The 12,095-nt window shown below is 40.4% G+C and overlaps 1 protein-coding gene across 1 annotated transcript; it reads right to left on the bottom strand.

Moving 5' to 3' along the window:
• Window positions 1-286: 286 nt before the first annotated feature.
• Window positions 287-2,608, bottom strand: LOC138905873 (uncharacterized). Its single transcript, XM_070194386.1, has 4 exons — window positions 2,144-2,608; window positions 1,376-1,639; window positions 1,084-1,281; window positions 287-559 (listed from the first exon to the last, which is right to left on the bottom strand). The coding sequence occupies exons 1-4, from the start codon at window positions 2,606-2,608 to the stop codon at window positions 287-289; spliced, it is 1,200 nt and encodes a 399-aa protein (XP_070050487.1).
• Window positions 2,609-12,095: the final 9,487 nt, after the last annotated feature.

Here is a 12,095-nt window from a genome sequence, read left to right on the forward strand (position 1 = left end):
CTTCTTACTCAACAGATATTTCAAGGCTGAGTGATCGGTGTGAACGATCACTTTGCTCCCCACTAAACTTGTCGAAAGCAAAAACCACAGCAAAGAACTCTTTCTCGGTAGTGGCATAGTTAACTTGAGCGTCATTCAACGTTCTGCTGGCATAGAAAATAGGCCTAAACATTTTATCTTTTCTTTGCCCTAGAACTTCCCCCACAGCTACATCACTGGCATCACACATTATCTCAAATGGCTGGCTCCAATGAGGTGTCACCATAATAGGAGCACTTACCAGCTTTTACTTTATCAATTGGAATGCTCTTAAGCATTCCACATTGAAATCAAACTTGGCATCCTTTGCTAGCAATGCAGTTAACGGTTTGGTAATGCTGGAGAAGTTTTTGATGAACCTCCTATAGAATCCAACATGTCCCAAAAAACTCCTTATGCCCTTCACAGAAGTTGGTGGAGGGAGTCTTGCAATTACGTCCACCTTGGATCTCTCAACTTCAATTCCGTGTGTAGTTACTTCGTGGCCCAAGACAATTCCTTCTTTTACCATGAAGTGACACTTCTCCCAGTTAAGAACTAAGTGTGTGGCTTAACAACGTTCAAGCACGAGCTCTAAATTCTTCAAGCAGTCTTCAAAGTCATCACCAAAGAGGGTGAAATCATCCATGAATACTTCTAGACACTTCCCATTTTAGTCGAAGAATATAGACATCATGCACCTCTGAAAAGTGGCAGGTGCATTACACAACCCGAACGATATTCTCCTGTAAGCAAAAATACCTCACGGGCACGTGAATGTGGTCTTCTCAATATCTTTTGGGGCAATGGGTATCTAATTGTAGCCTGAGTACCCATCCAGGAAGTAGTAGCATCCATGTCCAGCTACTTTCTCTAGCATTTGATCAATAAAGGGGAGTGGGAAGTGGTCCTTCCTTATTGCATCATTCAGCCTTCTATAATCAATGTACATTCTCCACCCAATGACTAATCATTATCTTCATTTATCACCACTGCCATGTCACCCTACTTAGGTACAACTTGTACTGGACTAATCCACTGGCTATCAGAAATGGAAAAAAATACTCTCGCATCAAGCAATTTGATGATCTCCTTGTGCACTACCTCCTCCAAATTTTTGTTCAGCTTGCGTTGGGGCTGCAAGACTGGTTTGATATTTTCTTCCCACAGGATTTTGTATATGAAAATTGCCGGACTGATTCCTTGAATATCAGCTATACTCCATCCAATGGCCTTCTTGTGCTTCTTCAGTAGTTCCACCAACTGTCGCTCATGTGTACCTGTCAAGTCAGCAGAAATAATCACCAAAAAATTGTTAATTTCAAGAAAAGCATATTTTTAAGTGTGTGGGGAGGACTTTCAATTCCACATTAGGCATAGACGCCTCCTCTTTTAATTTCTTCTCATCAACCACTTGATTCTCAGTTTCAAGAGCTTCATCCTCTCTCTTTATTTCAGGATCTTCATCCTCCACTGTGCTAGACTGAGTAATACATCTCTCTAGAGTATCCCCCACAAGCTTATCAAACTTGTAATTTTCAACCATATCTTCAACCATATCCATTTTGAAATAGGAGTAGGCGGACGCCTCATCACTAGCGTATTTCATCATCATGTTCATCTAAAATACCATTTTTTCGTTACCCACTTTGAGCATAAGCTGCCCTTCATAGATATCAAGGATAGCTCTGCCTGTACATAAGAATGGCCTCCCCAGAATAAGAGGCACTTCCTTGTTCCTCTCCATGTCCACCACAATAAAGTCTATGGGGAACATAAATTTGTCCACCCGCACTAGAATATCCTCAATGATTCCCTCAAGAAAAATGGTGGTCTGGTCAACCGATTGTAAGGACTCCTAGATCACCTTCCAGTTTCCTGAATACAGACAGAGGCATTAGGTTTATAGACACACAAGAATCGCAGAGGGCCTTATCGAATTTTTCACTCCCCAACGAGCATGGTATGGTGAATCTTCCTGGGTCCCCACACTTTTGGGTAATTTTATTTTGTAATATGGCACTACAATGGGCATTCAACTTGACCACGGTTGTCTCTTCCAGTTTTCTCTTGCTAGATAAGATTTCCTTCAGGAAATTTGCATAAGAAAGCATTGAGTGAGTACCTCCGTGAAGGGAATGTTCACATAGAGTTTCTTGAGCATTTCCAAGAATCGCCCAAAACATTTGTCAAGTTTTTCCCGCTTCATATTTTGGGGGAATGGAAGAGCCAGCATATGTCTACTTTCTTCAATCTCCCTTTGTACCCCACTCCTCTGGCCTTTTTGCTCTTCATCGTTTTTCTCCACTGGTGTCTCCGCCTGCTTGCTCACAATCTCGGGTCTAGCCTTCACCACTGGATCAGCCAATGTTTTACCACTTCTCGAAGATACAACTTTGATTGTTTCTTTTGGGTTCTTTTCAGTGTCAGCGGGCAAGGTCCGAGAAGTCCTCTCAGATAACATATTTGCAATTTGTCCCAATTGTCTTTCTAAATTCCAGATGGCCGTGCCCTTCTCTCGAATGGCTGTCCCTTGAGTTTCAAATTTTTCATCAGATTTGTTGATGAATGCCTTCCTGAAATTTTCCATACTAGACTGATTTGGTTCTTGTAACTGGTATTGCTGCCTCTGCTGGTTTTGGATACCTGGTGGTACTTGACCCTAAGGTCTGGGATTATTTTGCTTCCATGAATTCAGGCTTCCACTAGGTGAACTCCATGAAAAACCTGGATGTCTTTGACTCAAAGCATTATAATTGTTCCCACCTTAGTAGTTTCCTCTATTAAAGTTCCCCATTGCGTTGACTTCCTCAGCTGATGCTTGACACTCATTTGTAGGGTGTCCCAATCCATAAAAGTCACATGCTGTTTATGGCTCACTTTGTATGTTACATCCCGCATTTCGTACGTTAAAGTTTCGTCGTAAGTTAATCGATGTAGACTCAGGAATGAGATTATTATTGAGGTTATAAGCATTTATGCTATTTATAACAAGCGATAAGTAAGTGCCGTGAAAGTTAAAGGGTAAACGAATCACAGAAAATGAGTTTCGTTAAAGGTTGTCAATTTGGGATAAAATACGGTCCGAGCTATAATACCCGGTATTTATGGACTAGTGCCATACATGACCATGATAGTAAGATGTATAAGGTATGTTAAAAGTGAGTAGTATTTTAAGTAATTTGGGATAATTCTTAATTATGTGAATAATTAGGTAATTATTGATTTTTATAAGGAGATTAACAAATTAATTAGCATCTTTGGATAAGCCTAATGGAACTCAATGTGGCAGCAAAGTCCTTAGGCAAATGTGACTCTTAAGTTCATGTAAAAGGTGGCACATACCGAGAAGTCTTATAAACTTACTTCTTATGCATTTCATTCATTATACATGTACATTGACCATGATCATATGGCATTATATACGCGTATATTATATGTATATGGGATATGGGAAAAGGTTACAACATTATATACGCACCACCACCTGATCAGTTGGTGTAGTTGATGCTTTCGCCCACAGAGGCCGAGATGAGATGATATGATGGGATGCCCTCAGAGGCTTGATGATGTGTACACCTATACCTATGCATGATACGACATTTATACGCACATGCATGAATTTATAAATATTTCAGGATTCACAAAGTTATTTAGACTTACAGGTGGATTCCTTTACTCCATGTTTCATTTATCTCTTTTATGGACTGATTTTCATGCCTTACATACTCGGTACATTATTCGTAATAACTTCCATTTTGCCTGGGGACGCTTCGTTTGATGCCTGCAGGTGCAGGTAGACAAGTTGACGGTCCCCTTTTTAGGATCCTTGATCAGCGAGAGTTGGTGTGCTCCACTTGATCCAGAGCTTTTATTAGTTTTGGTACGCTACTTTTGTATGTAGATATGGATATGACGGAGCCCAGTCTCGTCCTTTATACAGTTGTACAGTCTATTAGAGGTTTGTAGATAGTCATGTATAGTTGGATAGTATGTGGCCTTGTCGGCTTCTAGTTTTGGATATATAGTTGTCTATAGCAGCCTTGTCGGCTCGCCCTACCATATTCCGCATGTATATGTATATATGTATTTTGGACATTTTTTCCTCACGTATGTTATTCACGTGATTCAGCAGTTTAATGACAGATGTTATTCATGACCTCCCCTTAATTCATGTTTATACCATAGACGCATGCTTGTGTTCGACAGGTAGGACTCGGGCACTCGTCATGGCCCATCAGTTTAGGTCGTGACAAAACTGGTATCAGAGCATTCTGTCCTAGGGTTGTCTACAGACCGTGTCTAGTAGAGTCTTGTTTATGGGTGTGTTGTGCACCACACTTATAGACAGGAGGTTACAGGATATTTAGGATGGTTACTTTTCTTTCTAATCTAGTTTGTGCGATAGAACTGAGTTGTAAGTATTCACTCCTAATCTTTACCTTATTTATGTTTTTAGTGATGCCTGTTACTAGTAGACGACAGGCGCAAGCGGCTAGCATGGGTCAGAAGGCTACGAAAGTGTTATAAGAAGATATAAGTTACACTATGGAGTCAAACCCATCAGAGATCATGGGTTCTATTGAGGAGGATCCTTCCGAGGATCCATATGAGTCATCCGTTCGAGTAGTTTCGACTTTGCTAGAAGCAAATAGGGCGAGAGGAGTTCCGACCTTACCAAGGCCCTTAGTTTCATTATCAGGGCCCGTTGATCAGGGTATAAGGGGAGTGGTGCACAGATTGGCACAACCAGGTTTCCCTCATGCTCAAAACTATGTCACGGTATTTATAGACACCAGCTCTTCTGAGGTTCCAAATAGTCCACAGTCTTGGGAGTCCGTCAATCAAGGTTCGTCTGTGTATATTATGGGATATGCAGAGGAAGAAGATAGTAGTCGGGCCAAGAAGTGGAAGGTAGCTGATAAGGATATGATATGATTCTGATTCAAAGTGTGTCTGTTCGAGGCTCTCATATAGGACGGGGCGAGGACCCTCTACTGTAAGCTGCCTCCAGATATCAGCTTTTGGTTTGTGAGCTCCACTTCTTCTTGGAGTATTACCAAGTCAGGGTTCTGTATATGTTATGTTGTTTTATGAGGACGTAGGGAGCCCTGTCCCGACTTATATATATTATGGTTATATTTTCTTATAGGTTTTACAGACAATATCACGTGTATAGTTTTGGGTATGACATGTCTACGGCCTTGTCGGCCCCTATGTATCTATATAAACATTTTTTTAATTAGTTATACCAGTTAAGTCCTAATATTATTACTTATATATGTATGTATGTGGCCCGTAATGGCCCGTGATAAGTTTGAAAATAAACAAGGATAAGGTATGTGGTGCTCGATTGGGTAGAATTGGATGTTTTACTGGGTATGGATTGGTTGGCTTCTCGTTATGATAACGTCGATTGTAGATCAACGATGATTCGATTCCATTTCCCAAGAGAGCCTGTTTTCGGGATAGAAAGGTAATACGGCATCGCCGAGAGGTAGATTTATTTCCTATCTCAAGGCAAGGAAGATAATCGGAAAGGGTTATATTTATCACTTAGTTCGGGTAAAGGACGTGAAAGTAGAATCACCAACCATTCAATCTATCCTTGTGGTTAATGAGTTTCCCGATGTTTTCCCCGACGAGCTTCTGGGTCTTCTGCCAGAGCGAGAAATTGAGTTTGCTATTGACCTATTACCAGATACTCATCCAATATCTATTCCTCCCTATAGAATGGCACCCGCAGAATTGAGGGAGTTGAAGGAATTACTAAAGGACTTGCTTGAAAAAGGCTTTATCAGACCTAGTACATCACCGTGGGGAGCACCTGTGTTATTTGTGAGGAAGAAAGATGGTTCCTTGCGGATGTGTATTGATTATAGACAGTTGAATAAGGTGACGATCAAGTATAAGTACCCGCTCCCGAGGATTTATGATTTATTTGATCAGTTGCAAGGTGCCAAGTGTTTCTCGAAGATAGACTTGAGGTCCAGGTACTATCAGGTAAGGGTTAAGGAGAAAGATATTCTTAAGACAACATTCAGGACCAGATATGGGTATTTTGAGTTTCGTGTTATGTCATCCGGTTTGACCAATGCCCCAACAGTATTCATGGAGTTGATGAACCGTGTGTTCAGACCCTTTCTAGATCTGTTCGTGATTGTATTTATCGATGATATATTGGTCTACTCCCGTTCAGAGGCTGAGCATACAAATCATTTGGGTACGGTGCTCAGAGTTCTACAAAAAGAGAAGTTGTACGCAAAACTCTCTAAATGTGAATTCTGGTTGAATTCTGTAGCTTTCCTTGGACATATTATTTCAGGTGAGGGTATCCGGGTTGATACCCAAAAGATTGAGGCAGTGAAGACTTGGCCTAGACCCACGACACTGACGGAGGTTCGTAGCTTCCTCATTTTGGCTGGTTATTGCAGGAGATTTGTAGAGGGATTTTCTTCTCTTTCAGTGCCATTGACAAAGTTGACTCAGAAGGGAGCTAAGTTCCAATGGACTGATGATTGTGAGTGGAGTTTTCAAGCATTGAAGGACAGATTAACTTCAGCACCGGTTCTAACACTCCCAGAGGGAACCGATGGTTATACTATCTATTATGACGCTTCGGGCATTGGATTGGGTTGTGTACTGATGAAGCATGGTAAGGTTGTAGCCTATGCGTATAGGCAACTAAGAAAGAACGAGAAGAATTACCCGACCCACGATTTAGAATTAGTCACGGTGATTCATGCACTAAAGATGTGGAGGCACTACTTGTATGGCATTCATGTTAATATATATACATATCATAAGAGCCTTCAGTATATCTTCAAGCAAAAGGAATTGAATATACGCCAAAGGAGATGGTTGGAGCTACTGAAAGACTATGACATTGATATTATATACCATCCAGGGAAGGCGAATGTATTAGCCAATACCCTCAGCCATAAATCTATGGGTAGCCTATTATATTTATAGCCAGAGGGGGATAGCCCATGAGATTTATCAGCTAGCTAGTCTTGGAGTTCGATTACTGGACTCAGGTGAAACCGGAATTACTATTCAGGACACGAAAACATCCTCTTTAGTAACTGAAGTGAAGGAACGCCAATACGAGGATCCTGTGTTAGCTCATTACAGGGATACAACCCCCTCAGAAGGAGAAGACACCATTTGAGATTATAGGAGATGGGGTCCTTAGATATCGAGGACGATTATGTGTCCTTAATGTTGCAGGGCTGCGCCGGCAGGTTATGGGAGAAACTCACTATTCTCGTTATTCTATCCATCCAGGATAAACAAAGATGTATCATGATATCAGAGAAATATATTGGTGGGACGGAATGAAAAAAGATATAGCAGAGTTTGTTGCTTAGTGCCCTAACTGTCAGCAGGTTAAGATTGAGCATCAAAAACCCGATGGATTATTGCAGGATATAGAGTTTCGACTTGGAAGTGGGAAGTAATCAATATGGATTTCATCGAAGACTTACCTCGTACCCAGCATAAGTTCGATTCTATATGGGTGATTGTTGATAGACTTACAAAATCAGCCCATTTTCTGCCCGTTAGGAATGTGTATTCTATAGAGGATTATGCAAGTCTTTACATTAAGGAGATAGTACGACTTCATGGTGTCCCTATATCTATTATCTCAGATGGAGGAGCTCAGTTTACAGCTAATTTTTGGAGGTCCTTCCAAACATGATTGGGGACTCATGTAAGTCTTAGTACATTATTTTATCCCCATACAGACGGACAGGCTGAGCGTACTATTCAGACACTTGAGGATATGTTAAGGGCTTGTGTGATAGACTTCAAGGGTAGCTGGGATGATCATCTGCCGCTTCTTGAGTTCACGTATAATAATAGCTATCATTCCAGTATTCAGATGGCTCCGTACGAAGCTCTTTATGGACGGAAGTGTAGGTCGCCTATAGGATGGTTCGTTCCGATGTTGGGGAAACTAAGTTAGTAGGACCAGAGTTGGTACAATAGGCAATCGAGAAGATTAAGCTTATAAAGGAAAGGCTATTAGCAGCTCAAAGCCATCAGAAGCCTTATGCGAATAATCGACGACGAGACTTGGAGTTTTAGGTTGATGATTGTGTATTCCTAAAGGTATCACCGATGAAAGGCATTATGAGGTTCGGTAAGAAAGGAAAACTTAGCCCTCGGTACATTGGACCATATAAGATCCTACGCAAGGTAGGCCAGGTAGCATATGAGTTAGACTTGCCTTCTGACTTGGAGTCTGTACATCCAGTCTTTTATGTGTCTATGCTTTGTAAATGTATCGGAGATCCTTCTAGAATCGCATCAGTTGATGATGCTCAGGTCACAGAGCAATTATCATATGAGGAAACTCCCATTGCTATACAAGATATACAGGTTCGGAAATTGAGGACTAAAGACGTAGCTTCGGTGAATGTACTTTGGAGAAACAAAAATGTGGAAGAAATGACTAGGGAAGCTGAAGAGGACATGAAGTCTAGGTATCCTCACTTGTTTCCTCTTCTAGAGGAGGATCCGACTGAGACATCACAGCCTTAAGGTTCGAGTATAGATTCTTGTATTAATTATTTTCATTGGTCGTGTCAGGCCATTGTCATGGTTGATGATTGTGGCAATATATGGCATTTAATTATTGAGTTTTCTACATGAAGGGTTGATAGTAGTACTGTTACAAAGGTGACTCAGCCAAACTTTATATAGATCCCGAGGAGTTAAACATTCGAGGACGAATGTTTCTAAGGGAGGAAGGATGTTTCATCCCGCATTTCGTACGTTAAAGTTTTGTCGTAAGTTAATCGACATAGACTCGGGAATGAGATTATTTTTGAGGTAATAAGAATTTATGCTATTTATAACAGGCGATAAGTAAGTGCCGTGAAAGTTAAAGAGTAAACGAATCAAAGAAAATGAGTTTCGTTGAAGGTTGTCAATTTGGGATAAAATACGGTCTGAGCTATAATACCCGATATTTATGGACTAGTGCCATACATGACCATGATAGTAAAGTGTATAAGGTATGTTAAAAGTAAGTAGTATTTTAAGTAATTTGGGATAACTCTTAATTATGTGCATAATTGGGTAATTATTAATTTTTAGTGGGGGATTAACTAATTAATTAGCATCTTTGGATAAGCTTAATGGAACTCAACGTGGCAGAAAAGGCCTTAGGCAAATGTGACTCTTAAGTTCATGTAAAATGTGGCACATTTAGAAGGTTTTTGTGGCTAAGTCACCACATAAGTGGGGCCCACACCCAAAGATATTAAAGACCTCTCTAATTCACTTTGTATCTCTACAATGTAATGAAGAAAGCTTTAGCAAAGATTATTATGTGATAGCAACGTGATTTGCTACAAAATTCATACAAGAGTACTTAGCAATGTGAGAATTGCGATTCTAAGGGAGTACGGTGCAATCTTTCTCAAGAATATCATACGGATTTTTTCCCTATTTCGATCTCGTCGTTACGTGTTTCGTCGCGATTGACGTGTGTTAGAGGGATTGTCAAGAGAATCGGCTCAGGTATGTTAAGGCTATCCCTTCTTTCTTTCTGGCATGATTCATACGATATAAACGAAACGAGTAAACGCACAGCTTTCATAAATGACTCTATTCATAGCAGTACTAGGGGTGCCTATGTTCTTGATTTCCCGTGTAAATTATTATTATATCTTCTTTTCATGGGTCTCAGAAAAATATGTAGTTGATAAAATTTATCCGAAGGCATATTGGCCTTATGACATACCGAGAAGTCTTATAGATGTACATTAACCCATGACCAGATGCCATTATGTACACGTATATTTTATATATATGGGATATGGGAAAAGGTTACAGCATTATATACGCACCACCACCTGATCAGTTGGTATACGTTGATGATTTCGCCCACAGAGGTCGAGATGAGATGATATGATGGGATGCCCTTAGAGGATTGATGATATTATGTATACATATACCTATGCATGATACGACATTTATACGCACATGCATGACTTTATAAATACTTCATGATTCAAAAAGTTATTTAGACTTACAGGTGGATTCCTTTACTCCATGTTTCATTTATGTCTTTTATGGACTGATTTTCATGCCTTACATACTCGGTACATTATTCGTACTAACGTCCCTTTTGCCTGGGGACGCTGCGTTTCATGCTCGCAGGTGCAGGTAGACAAGTTGACCGTCCCCATTTTTTGGATCCTTGATCAGCGAGAGTTGGTGTGCTCCACTTGATCTGAAGCTGTTATTAATTTTGGTACGCTACTTTTATATGTAGATATGGGTACGATGGGGCCCAGTCCTGTCCTTTATACAGTGGTACACTCTATTAAAGGTCTGTAGACAGTCATGTATAGTTGGATAGTATATGGCCTTGTCGGCTTCTAGTTTTGGATATATAGTTGTCTATAGTTGCCTTATCGGCTCGCCCTACTGTATTCCGCATGTATATATGTCTTTTAGACAAGTTTTCCTCACGTATGTTATTCACGTGATTCAGCAGTTTAATGACAGATGTTATTCATGACCTACCCTTAATTCATGTTTATACCTTAGATGCATGCTTAAGGGTGTTCGACAGGTAAGACTCGGGCACTCATCATGGCCCATCAGTTTGGGTCGTGACATTGTACCTTAGCTAATGTTAGCTTTTTTATCTCCTTAGTCATGGTGTCTAGCTGGGCTTGCATGGATGTGTTAGAGTCTACCTGGTGAACCCCAACTGATTTTCTTCTGTCATTACTCTCAGCCGTCTACTGGTTAGAATCCTCAAATTCATTGAGGATTAAGACAACCTCCTCTGGCATTTTCTTCATTAGTGGACCTCCATGTGCAGTATTCAGAGTTCGTCGCGAGGACGGTGTCAGTCTATCACAAAAATCCTGGAGTTGCATCCACAAATCAATTCCATTGTTGTGACACTTCCTGACTTTCTCCTTGAATCGTTCCCAAAGATCAAAAGCCGTTTATGCCTCCTTCTGGCAGAAATTATGGATTTCCCTTCTGAAATTTCCTGGTTTTGCAGCCGAGAAGTATTTGTCAAGAAAATTCTTAGTCATATCTTCCCATGTCCTTATAGAACCTGCAGGTAAGCTGCGAAGCCATTGCTTCGCGTCATCTTTCAGTGAAAAAGAGAATGCCCTTAAGTAGACAGCATCCTTTAATACTCCATTGTATTGAAAGGTTTTTATGATATCGTCGAAGTCCATCATGTGAGTATTAGGATCTTCGTACATCTTCCCACTGAAAGTGCAATTATTTTGGATAGTTTTAAGCAAGCCTTGCTTCAATTCGAAGTTGTTAGCTGCTATGGATGGGGGTCTGACACTTGGCATTCCTTGATTATATACGGGCCTAACATAGTCACCCAATGATCTACCAGGTCAGGGTGCTACATTCTCGAACTATTCTTCGACCAAAGGTCGATTTAGATTGAATCTTCGACCCCCATTGAGTTAGATTGTTTCGTCAGCAATCCTCCGTGCAGCTTCTTATTGTGCTGCCTCCCTTGCAGCTAAGTCTACTCCTTTATTGTCTTCATTTGCCATGGTATCTTGAGTTGAAGTTTGTCCCAAAAAATGTTCTGTTAATTCTTTTTCTTTTCTCAGATGTTGCGGGTATTTTTCTAACTTTGGTCGTATGGTATCACTTCCCTTGAAGAGGATCGAGTCATACACCAAAAAAATCAAAATTTGCACCCTGCGCACAAGTGAAAAAAATGTGAATACACTAAAGTAAAAATTGGTTCCTCAATTAGTACTAAAAATTATTTTTAACATATCGATTGCCAATCCCCGGCAATGATGGTAGACTATAATCCTATGTTTTAGTCGCTTATTATACTCTAATTCACTGCACTTTACTTATGTTGAGCTTTAGTTAGTAGTATTTTGCACTTATATTATTTTGTATGCCGTGTAGGAGTGATTCCGAGTTATTTAGATGTTTCGGAGCAAATTCGAGCTATTTGGATCTTTGAAGTCTGAGTAAAAGCCCAAGGGATTAAACTGAGATCGCTTTCGAGGGTCGAGAACCAAGTTTGGATGTCAAAAATTGGAGAAACAAAC

The sequence above is a fragment of the Nicotiana tomentosiformis genome, chromosome 2, assembly GCF_000390325.3.
Source record: "Nicotiana tomentosiformis chromosome 2, ASM39032v3, whole genome shotgun sequence".
NCBI classification, from domain to species: Eukaryota; Viridiplantae; Streptophyta; class Magnoliopsida; order Solanales; family Solanaceae; genus Nicotiana; species Nicotiana tomentosiformis.